The sequence below is a fragment of the Diceros bicornis genome, chromosome 39, assembly GCF_020826845.1.
Source record: "Diceros bicornis minor isolate mBicDic1 chromosome 39, mDicBic1.mat.cur, whole genome shotgun sequence".
Classification (NCBI taxonomy): domain Eukaryota; kingdom Metazoa; phylum Chordata; class Mammalia; order Perissodactyla; family Rhinocerotidae; genus Diceros; species Diceros bicornis.
The window spans coordinates 4,708,919-4,734,472 of NC_080778.1; the positions used below are offsets into that span (position 1 = coordinate 4,708,919).

The 25,554-nt window shown below is 42.6% G+C and overlaps 1 protein-coding gene across 5 annotated transcripts in view; it reads left to right on the forward strand.

The window, feature by feature from the left end:
* Window positions 1-25,554, forward strand: part of RPS6KA2 (ribosomal protein S6 kinase A2) — a 372,902-nt gene that overhangs the window by 252,070 nt on the left and 95,278 nt on the right. For 4 of the 5 annotated variants that reach the window (XM_058534008.1, XM_058534010.1, XM_058534011.1 and 1 more), the window contains 2 exons: window positions 13,483-13,599; window positions 20,879-20,960. In XM_058534008.1, the coding sequence (XP_058389991.1) occupies window positions 13,483-13,599; window positions 20,879-20,960 (199 nt within the window). The remainder of the gene's footprint in view (window positions 1-13,482; window positions 13,600-20,878; window positions 20,961-25,554) is intronic. The other variant, XM_058534012.1, reaches the window with a different exon arrangement.

Genomic DNA, 25,554 nt, shown 5'->3' on the forward strand with positions numbered 1-25,554 from the left:
TCTGATAACCACATTGGCAGTTTTCTCTAACAATGTTTGGGATGATCTACTTTTAGCAGGAAACTGGAAAAATAGTTTGGATCAGTGTATTGACAGAAATAATTCTCCTCCATGGACCCAAGTATCGCCTTTATGCATTGGCTTTATATGGGGGAACACTGCTCACACGGAACCTTCCCTCAGAGATTAAGGAATTATTAATCCAACACACACACACACCACAAAAGTGTCTGCAATTGATTTTACTTAGATTACTACTCACGACTATTCAAGAAAAAAAATGTAAACCCTTGATATTTATATCTACAAAACTATTTAAGAGAAAGAAATTTGAAACACTCAACTTGGTTATCTAATTCACTATAGTAGACAGTCATCTCTAATTTCACTTTTAAGCCGGGTTCTTTCTTTGTCAATTTCCAGTTAATTTATACCACCAACCCTCAAGCACCCCACCTCCCAGGAAAAGAAATCTATCAATTCACTGACTACCTGCCAGGCTGGAAAGTTTGTGTTGGTCGCCATATTGCACATGTTTATGTTGACCATCTGTACCCTGACTGGAAATTCTGTGTTAATCCACAAGATGAATCTTGGATGTTGAGTATAAAAATTTTAATAGCTTTAAAAATATTGAGCCCTTCTTTTTCACCAAATGGTAGGTTTATTCTTTGCATCCAGAAATGGTATCCAAATTATTTAATGTTGGCTTCCATCCTTTTGTTTTCTTGCAGCAAGTTATTTGATCTTATTTGCTTTTCAAAACTCACAGTTAATTTTGCCTAAACTTTCCATTGTATTTCAGTGTAGCTGGATACAATAAGCAACGGGTGAACATAGGCATCTCACATAAATGGCTAGTGAGGTGATTTATTGTATTAAATTTCCTTATATAGAAGCCTGGGTCTTCTTGATCATTTTTACATTTCTGTGTAAAAAACTTAGAAAACAAAGGAAGGAAAATTAATCATTTATATTCCTCTTATACCATCACTGTTAATATCTTAATATGTTTCCCATAAATATTTTTCCTACAAATCTTTTAAAGGTCATGGTAATCATCATTACATAAAATTTATTTACTGCCTTTTTAAATTTAAAATCTTATAACAAGCTTCTTTCAGTGTTGCCAAATAGACTTCAAAATCATTTAAAATTTTTTTTTTTAATTCTGAAATGCCTAGTACAGAGCTCCTATCTGCCCTTTGCCCAATTCCGCCCACTGGTAATATCTTGCATAACTATAGTACAGTATTAAAACTAGGAATTTGACATTTGATGTAATCAACAGAGTTTATTCAGATTTCACCAGTTTTACATGAACTCATTTGTGAATGTGTGTGTGTGTAGGTCTTTGCAAGTTGATCACGTGTAGGTTCATGAAACCACCACCACAATCAAAACACAGAATTGGGGGACAGCCTGGTGGCGTAGCGGTTAGGTGCGCGTGCTCCACTTCGGCGGCCGAGAGTTTGCCGGTTTGGATCCCGGAACAGGACATACGCACGGCTCATCAAGCCATGCTGAGGCGGTGTCCCACATAGAGCAACTAGAAGGATGTACAGCTATAACATACAACTATCTACTGGGACTTCGGGGAGGAAAAAAGGAGGAAGATTGGCAACAGATGTTAGCTCAGGGCCAATCTTTCTAAAAAAAAAAAAAAACACCACAGAATTGTTCCATCTCCACAAAGATCCCTCCTGCTACTCTTTTATGGACATGTACACACATCATCCATTACCTCTGGCAAGCACTAATCTGTTCTTTTTCTCTATAATTTTGTCATTTCAAGAATGTTACACAAATGGAATCATATAAATATAATCTTTTGAGGTTGGCTTTTTTTACTCAGCATAATCTCTGGAGATTCATCCAAGTTGTGTATATCCGTACTTTGTTTCTCTTTATTGCTGTGGGATGATGATCTCAGTTTGCTTAACCATTCACCCGTTGGAGGATGTCTGGGTTGTTTCCAGTTTGGGTATTATGAATAAAGCTGCTGTGAATTATCATGTATAAGTTTTTGTGTGAACGTAGTCTTCATTTCTCTGGGTTAAGTGCCCAAGAATCCAACTGCTGGATTGCATGGTAAGTGCGTGTTTCATTTTAGAAAAATCTACCTGACTGTTTTCCGGTGGTTGTACCATATTCCATTCCCACTGACAATGTATGAGAGATCCAGTTTCTCTGCATCCCTGCCAGCATTTGATGTTATCACTATTTTTTTTATTTTAGTCCTTAATAGGTGTGTAATGATATCTTACTGTGGTTTTGCATTTCTCTAATGGCTAATGGTGGTGAATCCATTTTCATGTGCTTATTTGCCATCTGTATATCTTTTTTTGTGAAATGACTTTCTTTTGCCCATTTTCTAATAGGATTATTTGTTTTATTTTACTGTTGAGTTTTGAGAATTCTTTATATGTTGTAGATACAAGACCTTTGTAGGATGAGTGATTTGCAAATATTTTATCCCACTCTATAGCTTCTCTTTTCGTCGTCTTAGCAGAGTCTTTGCAGAGCAAAGGTTTTCAATTTTGATTAAGTTCAGTTTATCAATTTTTCCTTTTATGGATCATGCTTTTGGGGTCAAGTCTAAGAATTTTTCCCCTAGCCCTGGGTCCTGAAGCTTTCCTCATAAAAGTTTTATGTTTACATTTAAGTCTGTGATCCATTTTCAGTTCATTGTTGTATGATTTAGGTCAAATGTCTTTTTTTTTGCCTTTGGAGGTCCAATGCTCCAGCACCGTTTGTTGAAAAGGCTCCCCTCCCTCCATTGAATTCCTGTTTCATCCTTACCAAGATCAGTTGGTACATTTGACTGAGTCTCTTCCAGGGCCCTCTGTTCTGTTCCATTGGTCTGTGTGCCTGTCCTTCCACCAGTACCACACTGTCTTGATTACTGCAGCTATGTTGTAAGCCTTAACATCAATAGAGTGATTCCTCCCATTTTGTTATTCTTTTTCAAAGTTGTTTTTAGCTATTCTACGTCTTTTGCATTTCTATATAAATTTTAGAATAAGCTTGTCTATATCTACAAAAAGCCTTGCTCAGATTTTGATAGGAATTGTGTTATACCTACAGATCAGTTTTTGGAGAATTAAACTCTGCTATGTTGTCTTCCAATCTATGAACACGTCTCTCCATTTATTTAGCTCTTCGATTTCTTTCAGTAGTGTTCAGTAATTTTCAGTACACAGATACTGTATGTGTTTTGTTAGTTTTTCCGTAAGTATTTCATTGCTCTGGGAGCAATTCTAAATGGCACAATCACTTTTAATGCCTGTGTAAAATTTCATTTGGTGGATGTGTCATCATTTACTTAATTCTTCCGTGTTTGCTGGACGTTTAAATTGTTTCCCATTTCTTCTCTCTTATAAAAAGCATTGTAACAAACAGCTTTCCATATTCAGATTTTTTTGATCAAATCTAAGAAGTGAGATCCTTGGGTCAGAAGATATGAACATGTGTGCTTCTTGGTAGACCATGGAATTTGTGTATGGAATAAAAGAATGCTTTCTGCTCAGTGCCCACCAGTCTGCCCAGGAAGACTGCATGCTTTTCTATTCATAGTGGCATTTATTTTTCTAAACATGGACTCAGTGGCTCTTTAGATTGTTTCCTACACTATGGCTGATTACTCTTTTTTTTTTTTTTTGAGGAAGATTGGCCCTCTGCTAACATCTGTTGCCAATCTTCCTCTTGTCTCTTTTTTCTCCCCAAAGCCCCAGTACATAGTTGTATCATAGTTGTTACATAGTTGTATCATAGTTGTAGAGTTGTAGCTCTACTATGTGGGAAGCTGCCTCAGCCTGGCTTGATGAGCGGTGAGTAGGTCCTCGCCCAGGATCTGAACTGGTGAACCCTGGGCCCCTGAAAAGGAACAGGCAAACTTAACTGCTATGCCAACAGGCTGGCACCCCTGATTATTCTATATTATAATATAAAATTCTTTATAGGGCACAATTATTGGTTTCCCCAAAACATGACCTCATCCTGCACACTTTCCCATATGTTAAATGATGCTACCATCATTCTGCTCACCCAAGTGGTCTTTTATGATCCTTTTGCAAATTATTCCCATTTGCCAAGATGTTATCAATTTGAATAATTCATCCATAGCTGAACCCTACAGATTCTGCTTTGCCTGCCCTCATGCAGATCACAAATATACGCCTTCTATTTGAGTGGGGTGCCAGCACCACTTCCGGGGAGGGGTACTTTGCATCTCTACTTTCAGAGGAAGAGCTATGAAGACAGAATTCCCAGGTAAGACTTTCCCAAATCATAGCAATCAGTTTTAATAGTTATTGCTGTGTATTTGTTGGGCCATTAAAAAAATCTATTAAGCGTCTTTTTCCTCGCAGAATCCAAATGGCTTTTCTCCACATAGGCGTTGCTGAGAGACGCTCGGTCTCTGTGTTCCTGTGCATGCTCCTTTTTCTGCTCTCTAGATAGGAGCAGGCATCAGGCTGGTCTGTGGTACCCGAGTCAGGTGTCTTCCAATGGATGTCTGAATGATTGAATTAATACAGCCCATAGTTTTTGCCCAATACTTTGATATTCACCGTTGAATCACTTTTTAAGTCTAGTTGCCAGTGAGTGCTAGAGAATGTGTACTTTCATTACAAATTGTACCTTTGACTTAAATGTTCCCAAGGACAAATTTACAGTGATGATCTTCCCAGTGTAGCAAGGAAAACACAAACAATCCATGTTGACTTTGACTTTTCACATTATCTTCAAGAATATTCTTTGCCCTTTTGAAAATTCGAATCTACCACCTGACCACTGGCCTCAAATGTGTAAAGACATTCTTATTGATGGTTCTGGAGAACTTTGGTTACATACCTCAACTTCTCTTTTGATGAGAAAAATAAGTAAAACCTCCATAATGACACTCACAGATTTGTCTTCTGCCTCTAATTATGTAGTCCTGCCATGAGTCTGTCACCTTTTATTAGAGAAGGAACAAGAACTTGCCATGTGCAATCGTGAGAATTAATGTCTCAATTGATCAAGTATTTACTAAAATGTTGATTTTGAAAAAAAACTAAAATATCAAGTCAGAAATATGTAAATAAGTCTTGGAGAAGATGATATTCAGATAAACGCAATTTTCCATTTTCTGGAAAAAATATGAAGCTTGTCCCAGTAGACCTCACTGGGATGTGACTATAACTTCTTTAATTATATTGATCATGTGCGTTATCATCATGTAAGATTTTCATTTGGGATGTTGAAGCCTGTGTTGTCAGTTTTCTGTCATCTTTCGGTGCATCCTCTCTTTCATACACATACCTCAAAGGCAGAGTGAAAAGGTTCTAAAGATGAGGAAGGGACAGAGAAAAGTGTGATCATTGCCTGTTCGTACACACCAGGCGTGCAGCCCCGTATCATTATATCACCTTCTGCGGGTTTTTACTCGGCACTATTTTAAAGTGTGCTAAAGATAAAGATTTAGTTAGCCCCTGTTAGGCACACATCCCACTGCCCCATCACAGAGATTGTCCCATATAAAGCTGTTTGTTCTGTTAGGAAACTTCTCTGTGGCTGGACCTAACTGCGTGCATTTTCCATCCACTCCCAATTTCGAGATTCTTTGGAGATTCTTCTTAACATCTCAACAAATTCACATCGATAGATAACAACTTTCTCATCCCCTCGGGTTAGAAATGACTCTTTATTAAGAACATCATCAAAGGTCACTTTGGAGATGAGATGGAAAGGGTCAACGGGCCATATTTAGAGCCGACACCTAAAACACCACATTGATACCAGAGCCTTGCACCTGTCATTGTCACTTCACAGTTAGTGTTTCATGGTATGTTGCTTTCTCAGGGAGCTCAGCTTTGACGGAACTTATTAGAATTAATGTAAGAATTAATCCTTACCCCGAAGGATGACGAGTTATTAGAACTCAGGAACCTGCAGCCTGTGTGTTTGTAGGACGCCTGCGTCCTCCACTCTTTGCAAGTCTTTTCTGGGTGAAGGAGGCCCCTGCAAAGATACTGCTCCATCTGTCAGTCACCATTTATAATCATAGCTTTCAGGGAGTCCGATTTGCGTAGACTGTGATTTATAAAAATACCAGCAGACAGAGAGGCTTCCAGAAGGATGGAAGGGAAAATAATTAGAGGGGACAAAGGACAATGGGGTGAAAAAGAGAGAAACAGTGAAGGAGTGGAGCTTTCATTTAAAGGCCACTCTTTGCTGATTGTCACTGTGTGTGAGTTACTGTGGTGACTGTCCCTGTATGCTGAATCACTTTCTTTGGTAAGAAAAAGGAAAAACAGTATTCCAGGATGGATGAGAAAAGAGTACCCCGCATGTTAGCCACACTTCGGTCCCTCTGGGAATTCTGCTGCATCCGGTTGAGCATCGTGTCAAATATATCTGTAGTTCAAGCACTGAAAATTACCAGGGGTGGAAAACAGATCTCGGAGAGCCCAACAAGTCTCCTCCCCTCTACTCAGGTGTAGTGTATCACGCTCCTGAAATTTCAGAGCTCCCACCTCCTGTCTCAACATTTCATCCAGCATTTTCCTTTTTCTTTCCCATCCATTATCCTTCCTGCTTCCCTCACTCCTATGATTTCGTGGAGGATTTATTCTTCTGCAATAAAGCCATCCTTGTTTTGTCTAGATTTCCACTAATGCCCATAGAACCAGCTTGATTTCCACTCTGTTTGGGAGTGGTGCCACTGTCCTAAATGGCTCAGCTTACATTGAGCCCTTTAGAGATGGAGGGGAAAGTTTGTGCAGAAGTAGTTTCCTGGGAAATTGATTGGACAAGTGCAGCTGGTCCTACAATTTCATTTCGCATTTGCTCACACCAGTAAAAGCAAACACATTTGCTGAGACATTTGCGTGAAGGGCAATTTAAAGAGCAGAGAAAACAACGGAATTTATTGGCCGCTGCTTCTCAAGAACTGCCTAAGGCCTGGTCAGAAGGGAAGCGATGTTGCCTGGAGCATGGATCCAGGTGTCAGGAGGTGGAGATTTGCTTATGGCTCTCCCCCCTGGGGTCCCTTGAAGAAACCGCCCAACCTGTCTAAAAGAAGTAGGTTCCTTCTGGTTCTTAGAGTCTGTGGTTTAAAGGTCGAGCCATTCTCACTTTATATTAGTAATATGTGCAAAAACCACCTACGCTGGGATTTTTGTAGTGCACAGCATATGTTTATTGGCGCAGAAAGCTTTACTGGTAACAAGACCCAAAACGTAGTAGGCAATACCGTACACTAGGTATAGCGAGCCTTTGTGCTGAAAACAATTAAAAGTATTGGATAGAGTATCTTTTTAAAAATAGTTAAATGCATTCATGAGTTGGGAAGTTAGGGAAATATTCAGAGGCCACAACCTGTTTTAGAGCAAGAACCCAGAGGAAGAAGACACTTGTAGCTGACTTTCTCTGAGGGCAATTGACAAAGTGAACTGAGGTGAACTTGAGGTTGGTGGAGTCATAGCCTCACAGGGCAGGGGGACCAGCGACAGATCCCAGGGCTTGCCCTAGGGAGACCTCTTACCCATCCCTGCATACAGCTGAGACCTCAAGGAGGTGCCCCTGTCCCTGGGCCCCTTCAGATCTCTCTCTCACACACACGTGCACACACACACTCAGGACAGTTGTCTGTGATGAGCCTCTAGGACTGGAGTTCTGGGGAGAGGTCCTGCCTGCAGATCTAGATTTGGGAGTCATCAGTGTTGAGATGGTAACGTAAAGCGCCAGACAGGATGAGGTCCCAAGGGGGTGATTACACGGAAGAAGAGGCCAGGGACTGAGCTCTGGTGGGAGGGGACGTTGGGAGAAGGGAGTTAAGGACAGAACCCTCCGAGGAGACAGAAGAATGGGCAGGTTGGGGGACCAGGGAGCACGACGTCCTGGAGTCCAAGTGAGGAAGATGGAGTGATGGATCATGCCCGGGGCCAGGAGCTCCGAGATCTGACCACTGGACTTAGCAACGAGGAAGGTTTTGATGATCTGACCACAGCAGTTTTGGTGAAATGGTGAAAGCTGATGGCAGTGGGTTCAGGAGAGAAGAGGGATTGGAGAGAGTGAGTATGGAAAATCCCTCTAGAGAGATGTGTCAGGAAGGGGACACGGTGGTGGCTGGTGGGGCAGTGGGGGGACAATGAAGTTTTCATTTTTACTGAGAAGAGTATCGCCAGCCTGTTTGTAAGCTGGGAACCATCCAGTAGGAGAGGGAAAGGAATGCTGGTGTCAGTGGGAAGCTCCGTGAAGCCAAGTTCTGAGCTAGGACCCCGCTCTTTCCAGAGATTCCACACTCAACAGGCCTCGCCCAGGGCCTGGAATCTGCATTTTTAACACGTTCTCCGGTGGTTCTGATGCAGCGGGGACCCTGGCCACATTGAGAGCCTCTGGAACAAGATGTTGTGTCTGGGCAGGCCCATCACGTTTTGGTGTCTGGAAGAGTAACTGATGGTGCTCTGATATGAAACACTGAGATGTCAGCGTCTTGCTGACCTGAGGTTCTGTGGGACTATCAGAGCTCTCCGAAAACCAGGGTGTGGTTTACCTGTCGCTGCTGTACTAACATGTCAGAAGTAGGACGGGGTTGGCTTGGCAGGACTTGCTCGCAGCGAGTCAGAGTTTAGGAAATTTCTTTGTTCTTTTCTACATTTTCATAAACCACCTGTTTAATCGTTTATTCTATAATCTTCCTGGGAATTGATATCCTACATGTGAATTGGTGATTTCTAGAAGGATGTCTCCCCTTTTTTGGAGATAAAGCTAACACTTGCCCAATTTTTATTTTCTATGTCTTCATCATTAATATTTCACAACTTTTACCTTGCATTTATTTTTCATAAATATTCTCTTTTTAATGACATGGAAAGCAGATGATTCAGAACAAAGGGAATTCTACAAAGATGACTTTGGTGCAGAGAAGAGGGGACAGCCGTGATGTGTCCTCCTCTGGCTGGCTTTTGTCTCTGTCTTTCCAACCCACCAGCCTCTCATGACAGCTCCTGATATACCTGCACGGAATTTCTGCGATTGGTCAGCATTTCAAACACAATTCAATGGGGATTTAAAAAAATTCATTGTCACAAATTATTTTGTCATGCAGTAATGTTGTTTAAACAATTTATTTCTCTAGTTTTTAGCTCTCACATTAGGACATTTTTGAAATCCTTGCTTGTAGAGCAAGCACCTGATCATGGTACCAGGTTCTCCCCCAAATTTCTCAAGTTATTTTTAAAAAATACCCATTCACAGGAGTTATGCTGGAAACCAAATATTTAGTGCTCTATGTAGAGGGTGTAGGAACAGACATTATTTTCCTACGGGAATGGCGTTAAAATCCACAGAGTTCTAGATAAAATGACCTGCCCCATAAAAGAGAAAAGGCATTTATTTCAAAATGAGGCATGGATAATATTTTAGTTCTAGTTGCCTAATAATCATGAAATGACTCAGAAAATAGGGCCGTCCCATCTGGAAACAGTTAGAAGCAGGCCTGCCTGGGCATGTTCCCCTCCTGCTTCCGTCCGGGTGTTTTCTGTGCACACAGGCCCCTATAGTCAGCATTGGATTCTACACCTTTTTCCTTTCCTTTTTTTTTTTTTAAGTTCTTGGGACAGAGAAGAACAAAGTATCCCCAGGCAAGTTCAAGCCAAAATGTCACTATGAATGCAGAACTCTAAAATCGAAAAGGTTACCCTCTAGGGCCAGCCCCGTGGCTTGGCGGTTAAGTGCGCGCGCTCCGCTGCCGGCTGCCCGGGTTCGGATCCCGGGCTCACCGACACACCGCTTCTCCGGCCATGTTGAGGCTGTGTCCCACATACAGCAACTAGAAGGATGTGTAGCTATAACATACAACTATCTACTGGGGCTTTGGGGGAAAATAAATAAATAAATAAAATTACTAAAAAATAAAATAAATAAAAGGTTACCCTCTTGGTTCCTTTCTCTAGGGATAGTTGAGATTCTTTGCTGTTAAAGATGTAATTGATTTTCAGTGAGAAGGTAACTGCATTGCAATATGATCAGGGAAGACACGTGAGGTTTGCAATGCCATCTTCGGAGGTGAAAGTAGATACGTGCTTTGGGTATCTTTGCCCTAAATACTTTGACAGCAAGAATCTACACGAAACTGGAAATGTCAGGAGAGATTCACGTCCAGACCTTTGATTTGAAATGTTAAGGCGATGACTCAAGAAGGTGAAATACTGCATGGAAGGGGAGTGAGGTGGACTGGGGAAGAGCAGGCAGCCTGGGATGCTGATCGGATGTTCTTAGAAAGGCGTGAAGATTGACGTACTGTTACCAAACCAGGTTCCTTTTGCTCCCGTGTGATTATGCCAATCACTGAGACGATGACAAGTTTTCAAAGAAGAAGGATTTAATCACAAGGCAGCCAAGCGAGGAGGTGGGAGAATCTATCTCAGATCTGCCTTCCCAAAAATAGGGACTCAGGGATATTTATGGGGCAGGGGGCAAGGTGGTCTGAAGTGTAGAGATAGATGATTGGAGGTAAGGAGAAATGAGGTAACTGATGATCTGCAAAAGCGTAGTCCAGCTTCATGGCTCTTCAGAGGATGCATGTTCATAAAATGGCAGTGTTCCCATGATCTGGGGGTCTGAGGGTGAAGTTTTTAGCTTCCTGACGTCAAAGGATCATTTATCAGTCACCGGCGCAGGCCCAGTTGATGAGTTGGTGGTCTCAACTGGCCTGAAAGAGGCAAGGAGTTGACTCTCAGTTTCTGAAAAACTTGAGCACCCCACCTGTTACCATGGTGACCCAAACATCAGAGATGTTATCTGTTGGGTGGGCTTTAGTAATGCATTATCTAACTAATCTAAAAGACAACTAACTAAGTATAGTTAAAGCAAGTTGGCCCCTGGTGTCAGTACCAGGCACAGGAACCACTGGTGGGAATCCCGAGGTTCTAGGGGTGAGATGCTGGATGCTGTGGGCTCCCTCTGTAAGAACACCGGCCGCCTGCTGGGCAAACCTGTGCGATGATGGGTCCACAGAGGCAGAGAGGGGCCTGCTGGTGTCCCGGCAGATTGAGTGGCCTCATTTACCACAGCTGCAGGACTCCATCCTCCAAAAAGAGCTACTAAAGAGTAGGAATGATCTAGAAATCTTAAACGCACACATGTGCTGTGAAATGGTCTCAGAGAAGAGACCTCCAGGCTAATAGTCCACACCCCTGTTGTCACTTGTCTCCTTGGCCATTTCATTGACACCACATTCTCTCTCCCACCCTACGCCTTTGGACACTGTTGAATTTTGCTTTCTATTCAGCAGTGTGACCGTTAATGTGTTCATGTTACCAAAATGATGTCACAGAAGATGTGATTTGGTGAATTATTACATCTCTCATAACATAGGTGTTGCAAGAACACAGCTGCATGATTGAAGTTATTTTAGGAGGAAAGTTGGGATTCTGAATGACTCTCACAGTGCGGTCCCGTAGGTAGAGGATGGTAATGGGCCCAGTGCCAGGGAAGTGCTTCCTTAACAGGAAAGGGGCATTTTCTTCTTATGTAAAGGAAAATAAGCTTCCATTTCTTTCTTCAATTGCTAAGACAATGGCAGAAAAACATAGCATCTATGTTTCTTTGGGGTCTTGGAGAATTATTTTGAACTTCAGCTTTTGGCCTTGTTTTCTAAGTGGGAAATCAGAGTCTGCAGCAGCCATGCCAAATGCAGTTCTGGAAAACACAGGTGACACAATGAACCCTGAGGTCTCCTTTTCCTCTTTCTCTTCCTGTTATAAATAGAGATTTCCCTACAAAAGCTGCAGTCTCCTGCAGCTAACGGGGTCCTTCTGCTCCACAGAGCCTGAGGTATGAAGCTGAAATGTCTTCAAATGCGGTCTCCACTCCCAAATTATGATCTGAATATCATGCCCATTGGTTGGCCTATGCCCCCAACATTCTTACTTATTTATTCAAGAAGTAATTACAAAGCAATGACATAATTCTTTGTCTTCTGACTGAGCTCATATAAGCCTCATGAACTGACCAAAGAGAATCCATCTTGGCTATATTCATTGTTTGTTTTCACAAATAGAAAAACCATTGTTTTTACAAAAATGGCAAGTAATTCTTGAAGATGTAGACATTGAAGTGTTTCCTTTAACCATCAGAATAAAAAAAGCAAAAGATCACTTCAGAGCCCACCGATCTGCTGTGTGAGGTTTGACAGCATGTACAACCTTTCTCTACTGTCAAAGGTGTCCGATGTTAGTGACAGGGAGACAAGATAATAAAATGCGTAACTTTTGGGCAACCAATTTCTCATACATTTTAGAGAGAGACCACTGTAGTGTAAATTATTGCTATTATGATTTCATTTGAAAATATTTGCTCTTAGACTAAAATAGAAGGAGGAAGTGTGTGGCTTTAAAGTAGTCCTTGATTGGAAACTCAACTCGAACATGTCTATCTGTGTAACCTTAGTCGGGATAAAATCTCCACATCATAGAGTTTTCTAAGGAGTAAAAGAAATGAGGTATGAAAAGTCCTGAGTGCCCAGTACACAATATGCACGCAATTCCTGGTAGCTATTTTTGGATGAGCTTTTTAGCCAGCCCATTCTGATGTTTTCCAGTACCCAGCCCAATGCCAAAACTGTAATAAAGGATGAAGGATCAGATGGATGGCCGGAGTGGGAAGGGAATCTCAGAGAAGGGCAGAGACAGATTCAAGGAACAGCTGGGCTCTAATGTCAGGAGAAACACCTCCTTTCCAGTTTTTCAATTTCAGATTGCTGGTGATGGGCGGATAGCCTTCCCCTTTGCAAGTGAAGTAATGCATCTGCAGGGGCAGGCAGGAAGCTCTCTGATGAAAATTTGTGGTGATTTCTGTCAATGTTTTCATTCAAAGATCAGGGGCTTTTTTCCTACTGGGAAATCTTGCTTCTGGACTGGCAGAAAATCTTATCCAACTGCTTCCTCAGAAATACAGTCTCTAGGATGGCAAGGAAACGTTCTTTGCATTAGCTGTGGCAAAAGAAAATATCAGGGACAGTATAAGAAAAAGGAGGAGGAGGGAAAAAATCTGCATTTCACAAACTACATCCACATATGGAAACTATCTCTGACCCTTCTGAACATAGCAGTGTAGACATTAAAACAGACATTCTCAGAGAATCATTTTGTTCCACAGTTTCCATATTCATTCCTATCCTAACTTTTGCCCAAACTGTTGAGAAGCAGCATGGATTTCAATGACAATCCCTTTAGATTTCCTTGAGATACTGGTAAGAACAAATGACAAAAATCCATGAAGAAAAGAAACGAAGGCTCCCATGGCCTGCAAACAGGGTAATTGACACAAATCAGCAAGTTAAGTAAAGTTAAATGGTGTCAAAACTTTTAAACTCCAATCCTAAAAATCTGTAACATACTCAACTAGTCAGAACTTCAATGTAGGACGAAACTGTGATCAATTCAAAGGAACCTCTTGGTTTGTATTTTTATTGTGTGTTACACTGTCTTGTAGGAAGAAGGCATCGTGAAGGAAATCGACATCAGTCATCATGTGAAAGAAGGATTTGAAAAGGCCGACCCTTCCCAGTTTGAACTGTTGAAAGTTTTAGGACAAGGATCCTATGGGAAGGTAAGTCAGATCTTGGATTCCCGCTGTGTGAGCCTCATTCCACTGTGGACAGCCCCACCTCGAGGCGGAAGCACTTGAGTGTCTGGTGACGGAGAGACGGTCAAGAGGCCCCCTGAACACAAAGGAAACTGGCCGTGCGGCCGCCGACGGAAGGACACCCCAGGCAGTCCTCCCTTTGCAGGGTCCCGGGTTGATGGAATGCACGTCAGGACCGTGGCCTCACTTGGCACGGCTAGGATTCCGTTGATGCCTGCGCCCTTGAGAGCGCCGCCACGCTTTCCCTCTAATAGCTTCTAATAGCCTCTAATGGCTTCCCGAGGCTCTTAATGTATCACCATGGTGAGGAGGGTTATTGAACGTCAGCCAATGCATCTTTGAAAGCACATGCTCAACAGGTATTTTTCAAAAAGAAAGAAAAAATAGTAAGAGAACAAGAAAGAAAGAAAAGGAGAAAACGGACGCCCCTCAGGACTGGTCCCCCTGACTGTCACTCAGGAGTCAGGAAGGCGGGACTTGCAGGCCAGCTCCTCTCCTTCCCCTCCATGTCAATTGGGCAGTGATTTTGTCTCTTTAAGCCTCAGTTTCCCCATCAATAAAATGGGGATAACATAAACTATATAATTATTCTATGGCTTAAATATGACATGAATCCCAGCTAGCAGTTGCCTAAGACGTGCCTGTGCATAGAATTATTTCCTTTCTTTTTCACCTTCAAATTATAATAAAAGCTAATTCCTCTCAGGAAATGATAAATAGTTGGCTCTTCATTTAGGGCCACATCTATATACAACAGGATATCAATAAATCTTTTCAGTTACGACGACATGTGAGTTATTCCAGTGCACTGCTCATTTCTCTACATCCTTGGTGTAACTGTTAGGAATATACAGACTCTGACAACATGATTTCTAGAACATAAGGTCCTGAGATAAACCTTGAAGCCAACCTTTCCTAGAAGGTAAGCAGAACCAAGTCCTGGTCTTTAAAATAACTGGTTTTGTACAGTATGTGGACATTCACTACATCTCTCCATTCTTCATAGGACTTTGTGCCAAGGTGCAGTGTGGTCCCTGTTGATTTAATATAGGATTAATAGTACGTTAATGATGTTCTGGGAAATCTCTTACAGAGCATGTAAATTTGATTGTTTGCAAAATTTATCTTTTGGCATTCTTATAAGTTAGAATGTCTTTTTCTTTTCTCTTTCTCTCGTCTACATGGTAATATGATAAGGAACGTGTGTTTATAGTAATGTATATACAAACGTATTGGTTTGAACCATACGAAATTACCAGTATTTAAATTTTTGTGGCCTACAAAAATGGCTAATACGGTTCATAAGGTATTTATGGAAGTAGGAAAATGAAGATTCACCCTCTCACAGTGTAAATAGCCTTTACGAAAAACAGAGAGGCAGAGCCTATTTATGTGGTACTGGAGTGTCTTGCCATTAATTAAAAATGTTGGAAAAAAGGAGAACAGCACATTATTTCTCTAAGAACCATGGTTTGGAAATACAGACAAGCAAAGGTGTTTCTTTTTCTACCTTCAAAGACGCTGCCCTCATGTTCTTCCTTGAGAACAAATTCAATTATGCAAGTGCATTATCCTCTTTGTGAAGATGAGGAAGTGCCTGATGGACAGGCCCAAGGCGCATTGGTGGACTTGCTCCGTTACTAAGGGACTCTTATTTTGTTGGGGATCCCCCCCAACTCAAGATGTCTGGTGACAGCAGAGATGGGAAAATGCTTTCTGAGCTCAACAGAAACGTAGATCTGAGGCTCCAGGTGTCCATTCAGAAACTCCACTGAACAAAAGCTACCCTTAAAAATGTCCTCCTCAGAGACCTGGGGGATTAAAAATGAAAGGAGAAAAGGCTTTTTCCAATTCCCTCCAAATTTCAAATTTTGAATTTCAATTTTGCTTTTAAACAACATTCTTTGGAAAACAAGTGAAATAATGGTGTTGGCAGAATCTGCTTAGAACGATAGTCTTCAAGACACTCCATGCTTTTCCTTCTTAGCCCTTCTCACAACTTCTCATTTTATTATTACATGAGGGATAAAAAAGTAAAGTGCAGAAGGTGAAAATGAGCAAGAGGAATAAAAGGAAGCAGCAGTGGCAACCCCTTCGGATGCTTAACCTCCATCAACTACTTAACGCACCAACTCAACCGCCACTGCGCGTCGGCCGGGTCAGCCAGTCGGAGCCATCGCTGACCTCGGAGGGGAAGTTCGGGCCTCCTTGTGCTGCATTAACACAGCAGGACTCTGGAAAGCAGAGGCGTTGTTCTGGAAAGCTCCACTCAGAAGTCCCCTGGGAATGGCTCAGAGCCAACATTAGGCGCTAGAGAGCCACAAGTAGAAACTGTATTTGTCCACACAGGGCTGCTTGTTATGAATTTTTTATAAAAGTGAAACTAATGACGAGAGGGGGAGATGCCGTGTGTTCTAACACCCCGTCTATCTTCTCCCTCATCTCTTAATAAAAACTGTATGTCCTGTGCACGTGTAATCTTCCTTATTCTGTCTATAAGGGAAAGACCGGCAAAACTAAATGTTTTCATCCTGCAGGAAGCTCCTGTTAAACAGATTTCCACCTCCTGCCTCCGCTCCAAAGAGCAAAGAAGTGGTGTCAATCTGGACTCCAGCATCCCCAGGGTCGTATCCACCTGTCACTGGGTTTTCCGTTCTTTCTTTCATCCCTTCAGTGACTGCTGATGCTGGAGACACAGAAATGAATGAAATGCAGTCTCTACCACTTCGACCTTCAAGCTAGTGCCTGCTTCTGACCCCAGACTAGTCCCTGAGTCCTTGACCAATCTTCTCCTCAGCCACCACTCTCTGCTTGTGCAGCCAAAAGGCTGTTCCTCGAACAAAGCAACACTAAACCCCAGAGGAATGAATCCTGGAGCAGCATCTCCTACGTGGACAGTTGAGGCTGGCAGCCTCGGGCTTATCCCCCGTACAGGACCACATAAAGAGTGACGTGCACTGTCATCTTGAAGATCAGTCCTGCAAAGCGGAGGGAGCCGAGAAACCAGTTTGCTGGAACAATTTTCTGGGAATAATAGAGAATCTCTGATCATTAGTAATTTGTTCAAACCATCATGATTTCGATGCTGTGTCTGGACAGCAGCGGGTAGCAGTGGTGCTGGGGACAAGAGACACAAGCCTTATCCTCACACAGAAAAGCAATTTAAACACTGAAGTGAGAAAGCAATGAAACGCTTTGGAAACTATGGCCAAGGGCATTCAAGTGTTGAAATGAGTGATGCGGATCGGGTGTTCCTTGCGAGTGTAGAGGAAGGAGAGGTGCGGGAGGTGCCGGGAGAGTTGGAGATGGTGTGCCTTTGCCCTGCTCCCCATCTGCTCACTTGCTGCTGTGCTCCCTTGTGTGGGTAACCAACAGGGCCGATGTGGAAACCTTTCCTTTAAAATGTCCTGGGGAATGGTCTGTGTGTTATGATTCCACATTCTGAGAAGGGATCAAACCAGAATAAAAAAATGTCCTTGCTTTCCTATGACTTAATTTGTGGCATTGTAAGAATGGGTCTTTGAGTGTCTTCCTTTTGGGGGACATTGTTACCCTAAAGTCTCCTGAAAGTGCATAACCACCATCCTGTTGACTCACGTGTTGGAGGACATTGCAGACCAGTTGCGATGATGCAGATCTGAGAGAGAGCTGAAAATCTTGCTAAGAGAAGCAGGTAGTGGTTTTGCTGATGATGGTGACACCTGAAGATCTGGGGCAATTTAGAATGACATAGCATCTGTCTCCACCTGCCTTCTCATGTCACGTCTGTGCAGCATCGCAGGCTGAGCTGCTGAAGAAGCAGTTCTAAAAATGAAATGAGGGAGCATATAAAAAGCCAACTAGATTATTAAAGATTCAGGGACTATATTTGCTGAAATCGTCGGAGTTGTTTGGGAACTTATTTCACTACGTCAAAATGTATTCCTAAATTACATAAGGGTGACAGAAGAGGAGCAAAGAGAAATGCGAGACGCAGCAGTACCTGCGTGCTCTCCCTGGGGCTGCTGAAGCAGTCTCTTCGCTCATATTAAATTCACTTTTGAAATGGATTTTTACTGTATTTTGTTGTTTCTCTCAAGATGCTTTATATCTCCTGTTGGGCGCTCTGCTTGCCAGCACGGCCATTCCTGCTGCAGTCCTCGTGGTAACTTGCAGGACCTGGTGCCTAGCAGGAGCTTGACAAATATTGACAGGATGGGATTTTGTCCTGTTCTTTTCCAAAGTAAAAGTAGAACTCCTTTTTTTTTAAACAGATAAGTGTGAATAGCCATTACTGTCAATCATCTCGTGTTTAAAGCTTGAAATACAATAGAGAAAAAGTTTTATGTGCAACTATCTATGCAAAATTTGACATCATTTAAACTAAATCTTAACTGGCGGCTGCCCAGGTGAATTCAGTTTCCAGTCTAGACTGAAGGGGACTAGGGTTTTCACTATTTCTTGAATTCAAGTATATACTACCATATATGTTCATACATGCATTCATATGGACCCTCCTTGTATTGTTGGGGAGGGTCCACTGGGAGGAAGAGGCAGAGAAAGGAATGAAAAAGGAGACAGAAAAGATGGTTCTGGATATTGCAAAGCCTGGACCATCTGAACACAAATCCTTCCTATACTTTGCTTACTTTTTCTTCAGTGTTTCCCATGAAAGGGGGGTTTATTGTTGTTGCTAGTTCTCTGATTATAAGAATGCCTCATCTTGGGGCTAATAAGTGGGTTTCACTGTAATAGAATGGGGAGCGTAGTCTGTCCCCCAACCAAAGGCGCCTGTGGATTTAAGCAACAATCCACCACAGCTTCTCCCTGTGGTGCCTGGGTTACCCAGGCTGCTTCGCCCATGCAGCCCTGCACAGCCGTCCTCAGTCGCCACGGCAGGGAAAGTGGCAGCTGGAATGTTTTGCATCAGCTCTTCAGTGCTCTGGCCTGGAGGGTCACACCCACTTCTCCTCACCTGATGCAGGGTGACTGGCCAGCAGCCACAAACACAACTGTCCCTTGCCCCCATCCCTTTCAAGGTGCAGCTTCCTTTCTTGTGTACTGGGAAACTGACGCTCTGACCCACGTCCCCGAGGTAGGGCCCCAGCCTCTCACACCTGCTCATTCGGCTGCTACTCGTCACCTGAATTCCTGGCCGCTCCCCTTCTCCCACCTGCCCACACCAGCCCAGGAGGGACAGGGCTGCCCACACTCTCCTGCTGACCCCACTTCCCCACTACGCTACTCATCACATTGACATCAGGCCCCACGGAAGGGCTGGAGAAATTAGAGGACTTAAAGCACAAATGGGAAACAAACTGTATGGCATGTGACGTCCCATGATTCAAAGGACTCAGAAGTCAAACACCAGTGTTTTTCTCTGTGTCCCCCTCTGGCTACTGCTGTCTCAGCTCTACCTGCCTGTCAGGAAGCTCATCCCCAGCAGGACGTTTCCCAGGCAAAACCCTCAGTCTGCAGTAACTGGTGGGGCCACAGGAGGCCTGTCCACTACAGAAGAGCTTGTGCCCCACATCTTGTGCCTGTGAGGGAGAGGACCTAGAGTCCCTCCCCAGGAGTCTGCACCACAAGCTTATTTATCTGGCTAACAAGCAAAACCCGTGGGACACACCTGTACACACAGACACGCCACACGTCTCCCAAAGATAAGTATTAATTCTCAGCAGCAGTGAAGTCCAAGACCCAGGAGAAAAGGGAAACCTGTTTCTAATCGCAAATAAGGATTTGCTGGGACCCTCACTCCTGGAGGCAGCGTCTGTCCTATGAAACGGTGCCGCCCTATCTTCCTTTGCCCCCATTTGTGTCTGGGCAGAGGGGAGGGGTGTTTCCGTTGATGCGGGATACTCCCGTCTGGGGAGGGAACCGTGACTCGAGTGGTGACAGCGGTCAGGAAGGAGCTGGCGAGAGCAGTCCTGGGTCAGGAGGCAGCTGGATGGTCTCAAGGGCACATGGTGCAACCGTGAAGTGACATGCTTTCACCCTTAACTCCAGTTCACGTGCTGCGGCCCCGTGCCTTCCAGGTCCGCCCTCCCTTGTCTCTAGAACAGACGTCTCGCGGGCTCCGTCGGGAAGGCAGGTTCGGTTTGCACCAGCAGACACTGTGCTCCAGGAGCTCCTGCCCTCGGTCACTGTCTTCACATCCTCTCTCCTCATCTGCACGGGAAGCTAAGAGCACGGAAATCCACCTGCTGCACCTCTGTCTGTGGCGAGTGGAACCGCAGCCCCTTCCACTCAGTCCACGTGTAGTGGGCCTGGCCCCCGGAGCTGGAATCCCCAGATGTATCTATATTGGCAGGTCTTCCTGGTTTTATGAGGCTTGGTGAGGAGGCGTTTGGGAAGGAGTGAGTGACCCACCATTACCGATCCAAGCGCACCACACAGGCCACACCTGTCTCCTGGACGCAGCTCCATCTGCATGTGTGGTCTCCAATAGGCCAGCCGATTTTTGCATCTATTGGGAAATATTGTTAGGAAACGCAAATACTATTATTTTTTCATTTGCATGGAAGTTTTTTGTTTTTGCTTTTATAAAGGATATCCCAGGTTTGTTTTTTGGTTTTTTGTTTGTTTGTTTACCAATTTTGTTTAAAAGTCATTAATATGACTTTAAGCTCAGCAACTCTCAAATAATTATCTTTTCTTTTTGGTTATCCTCAATGATACACCTCAAAAAGTGTTTCAGAAAGTGTTGTTAAGTGTCCACATGAGTCTATTTAAGAGCCATTGAGAAAATAACTCTATGTTTAAACTTACACTGCTCGAAGCTAAAATTTGGGTGAAGAAAGCTCAAAATACGAGAACCTAGTTTATCTTGAGAATCGTTTAGAGCCTGTTCTGTGCGATTGGCAATAACTCTCAGGATGAGGACTTACAATAAACCAAATGACCTCCCTTAAAACTTGTGAATATTGTTTGTATTTCTAAACAACTGGTCTTTTTTTTAAAAAAAAAAGGAGGGTGGTATTCCTTCTGATATAAAATGTTTAATAGAAAGTCAATGGTACCTAAAACAAATAATTCTTCTCACAAACACATCATGGTGTTCATCACAGAGCTGTAGTTGATTAGATGCAACTTTTCCTGGCAGCCTAGATGTCGGAGAAAATTTTAAATGTAAAATTTCCCTACAGCATATTTATTTTATTGGAATTTTCTAAACTTCCTGGTGTATCCCCTTGTCAAATCAAATAAGGAAAATGAATTTAGCATCTTATCAATGTCAGCTTTTGTGTATTCTCTTCCACAGGTGTTCCTGGTGAGAAAGGTCAAGGGATCAGACGCTGGGCAGCTCTATGCAATGAAAGTTCTTAAGAAAGCGACCTTAAAAGGTGAGGATTTCCCAGAGGGCTGGCTGTGTTTGAGACTTGTAACTGTGGCTTATACTCTGCTTGTTATTAGAGGAAATGTACATTCTATTGAGTGTTGCATGATTTCTGAAGATATGTCTAGAGGAGAATATCAGACACATAACCCTCTAATTGATAATACACAGTATAAACATTTCCCTGAATATTTAGCATATCCCTGCACAATTTCCACAGTCTTCAGAGGGAAAAGCCAGATTGCGTAGCTACCATCCTTCCATGCATGCTCACTTAGACGACAGATCAGTCTAAATATAAATATAATCAGTCAGACTGGATTGCTCAGTTTTAAACAAAATGTGATTCATGGCTTCGTTATTTCCCTTTTGTTCTGGTGACTGGGTTTAGAAATATAGTCCAACACCAGATTCCCCGTCCTCTGTGCTCTTACTGTCAGGTAAAGTATATGCACCAAACACGTGGTCAAAATAAAGCTGTTAGATAAAATCTGTATTCCAAGTTCACGGTCATTTAGCCAAGAGTACATATGAACTGAGCACCCACTATGTCGTCTCTGATCACCTCCTATTCACCTGTTGGTGAGGGAGGGATCCCTTGCCCTAAATAGTGTGAGATGGCCAAACCCATGACACCCGGCACTGGGCATCTGAGACGATGGATCTCATTAGTCACTTATACTCATCACCCCCTGGGGAGGAGGGCACATGCACCATGCTAGGCCACGCAGGGCTGCACTCAGGAGCAGAGTGAACAAGAGGGGCTGTGGGAGGCAGGTTTTGTAGTAACAGGAGGGTGGGGTGGCCCCTGGTTCTGCAAAGGATGTGATGGGCTTGTTTGAATAATTCTGTGGGCTGGCAGGGAACTGAAGCCTCTTAGGTTGAGGACCAGGTGGGGTGCAGCTGGTCCAGTTTATGGAGAACCAGCAGGGTGGGGAGCCTGTCATGGCGGATCGGGGGGCATACCTGTCAAGGGCAAAGGAACTCAGGGTTCCTTCAGAGATGTCAAGGCAGCACATATATTTTTAGGTCTTATAACACAGTATCCTCAGCAACTACATGCAGGGGGCCATGCAAAGAATATGTCCTTCTCAGAGCTCAAGTCACTTACTGTCTAGCTGGGGAAATTAGATATATATTTTGAACCACGTATAACCAACAATATAGGACAAGAAAAGAATAGACCAAGTATGTACAGACATAAACATCTCATATATACAAAGGAAGAAGAGGTCCTCCTCCAAATGAGGTTGTTCAGGAAGGATCAGGGAGGCGAGTGAGACTCAAGTCCAAAAGGGTGAGCGAATAGAAGGCAGGAGTCTGGTTGACGTTGTCAGCACAGCCGGCAGTGACTGCTTTGCCAGGCTGGAGCCTGCTCTAGAACCGCCTCTGTGTGTTTGGGGAAAGTTGTTGAACATCGATTCCCAGGCTCCACTCCTGACCTTGATTGAATCATAATCTCTTAGAGGCAGAGCATAGAATTTGACTTTTTAAAAGTTATCCCAGTAGTTCTTATGTACACCAAAGTTTCAGGTTCTGTGATATAGGCATTCCACTTTATGAGCAGACAGTTGAGTTTTTAATTGTGTTATCAATAGCAATGTCATTTAAGCCATGCTCTTTATAGTGAACGTTTTTATTATAGCTGTAACAATATTTCTAAAACTGTTTGTTAGTCGAACTTGGCCAAATATTCCAAGATTTCCATAATAGTGTAATCTTAAAGAATTGTTCTTTAAAAATATATAGGAGGGGCTGGCCCAGTGGCGTAGCTCTTAAGTGCACGTGCTCTGCTTTGGCAGCCCGAGGGTTTGCAAGTTTGGATCCCAGGTGGGCACCGATGCACTGCTTGTCAAGCCATGCTGTGGCGGCGTCCCGTATAAAGTAGAGGAAGATGGGCACGGATGTTAGCCAAAGGCCAATCTTCCTCAGCAAAGAGAGGAGGATTGGCATCAGGTGTTAGCTCAGGGCTGATCTTACTCGCAAAAAATAATATATATATATATACACACATAAGAAACAAAGAGATGTATAGGCAAATGTACAGGAAACAAAGCAGATTTTGACTTTCTATCCCCAACTTTTTTTTTTTTTATTGATGTTTTAATGGTTTCTAACATTGTGAAATTTTGGGTTGTACATTTTTGTTTGTCCATCACCATATATATGACTCCCTTCACCCCTTGTGCCCACCCCCCCCACCCCCACTGCCCCTGGTAACCACAGTACAGTTTTCTCTGTCCATGTGTTGGTTTATATTCCACATATGAGTGAGATCATACAGTGTTTGTCTTTCTCTTTCTGGCTTATTTCACTTAACATAATACGCTCCAGGCCCATCCATGTTGTTGCAAATGGGACCATTTTGTCTTTTTTTATGGCTGAGTAGTATTCCATTGTATATATATACCACATTTTCTTAATCCAATCGTCAGTCTAGGGACACTTAGGTTGCTTCCACTTCTTGGCTATGGTGAATAATGCTGCAATGAACATAGGGGTGCATAAGCCTCTTTGGATTGTTGATTTCAGGTGCATTGGATAGATTCCCAGTAGTGGGATGGCTGGATCATAGGGCATCTCTATTTTTAATTCTTTGAGGAATCTCCATACCGTTTTCCATAGAGGCTGCACCAATTTGCATTCCCACCAGCTGTGTATGAGGGTTCCTGTTTTTCCACATCCTCTCCAACATTTGTTGTTTTTTGTCTTGGTGATTATAGCCATTCTAACGGGCGTGAGGTGGTATCTTAGTGTTGTTTTGATTTGCATTTCCCTGATGAGTAGTGATGTTGAGCATCTTTTCATGTGCCTATTGGCCATCTGTATATCTTCCTTGGGGAAGTGTCTGTTCATTTCCTCTGCCCATTTTTCGATCGGGTTGTTTGTTTTTTTGTTGTTCAGTTGTGTGAGTTCTTTATATATTATGGAGATCAACCCCTTGTCGGATGTATGTTTTGCTAATATTCTCTCCCAGCTGGTTGGTTGTCTGTTCATCTTTATTCTGGTTTCATTTGTCTTATAAAAGCTCTTTAATCTGATAAAGTCCCACTTGTTTATTTTTTCTTTAGTTTCCCTAGTCTGGGTAGGCATGTCATCCGAAAAGATTCCTTTAAAACCAATGTCAAATAGTGTGTTGCCTATATTTTCTTCTATGAGTTTTATAGTTTCAGGTCTCACCTTCAGGTCTTTGATCCATTTTGAGTTAATTTTTGTGAATGGCGATAGCAGATGGTCCACTTTCATTCTTTTGCATGTGGCTGTCCAGTTTTCCCAACACCATTTATTGAAGAGACTTTCCTTTCTCCATTGCATGTTCTTGGCACCTTTGTCAAAAATTAGCTGTCCGTATATGTGTGGTTTTACTTCTGGGCTTTCAATTCTGTTCCATTGATCTGTGTGTCTGTTTTTGTACCAGTACCGTGCTGTTTTGATTACTATTGCTTTGTAGTATATTTTGAAGTCAGGGATTGTGATGCCTCCTGCTTTGTTCTTTTTTTTTTTAGGATTTCTTTAGCTATTCGGGGTCTTTTGTTGCCCCATATAAATTTTAGTATTCTTTTTTCTATTTCTGTGAAGAATGTCATTGGGATTCTGATTGGGATTGCATTGAATCTGTAGATTGCTTTAGGTAATATAGACATTTTAACTATGTTTATTCTTCCAATCCACGTGCATTCTATCCCCAACTTTTAATAAAATAATCTCTTCACTTAACAGTAGTTCCATAGAAATAGAAAATTAAATTATACATTGGTTAATTCAGGATCATCTGAATGTCTAAATGAACAGCTGCTCTGGCACCTGCTCGAAAGGTTAAAGACGCAGTCACCATGTGACCCAGCTATCCTGCTTCTAGGTATATGACTAAGAGAAATGAAAACATGTGTCTGCACGAAAATTTGTACGTGAATGTCCACAGCAGCACTGGCCCATTCACAATAGTGAGAAAGTAGAAAAAACCCAAATGTCCATCAACTGATGAATAAATGAAATGTGGTGTATCTATACAATGTTACATTGTCCGCCAATGAAAGAAGTGAAATACTGATACATGCTATAACGTAGATGATCCTTGAAAACATGATGCTAAGGGAAAGAAGCCAGTCACAAAGTTCCCCATATTGTCTGATTCCATTTATAGAATGTCCAGAATAGGCAAATCCATAAAGACAGAAAGCAGATTAGTGGTTGCCTGGGGCTGGGAGGTTAGGGAGAAAGGGAATGACTGTTAACGGATATGAGGTTTCTTTTTACCGTGATGGAAATGTTTTAAAACTGACTGTGGTGATGGTTGCATAAGTCTGCGAATATTCTAAAAAACCGTTGAAGTGTGGACTTTAAACGAGTGAATTGAATGGTATATGAATTATATCTCAGTCAAGCTGTTATTTTTTAAATGAACAGGTGCTAAATAACGGCTATTTGCATAAACCCACTCTTTCATCCTCAAAGCATTGAAATTTGCTCTCAAACACAGAGCGGGCAACTTCCTGTAGTTTAAGACAAAAACAGGTAGAAACAGGAAGCTGTGATGGTTCAATCTTATCATCAGCTCGTGCCTGGTGATCGCAGACCATCTGACTTTCCATCTACAGGTT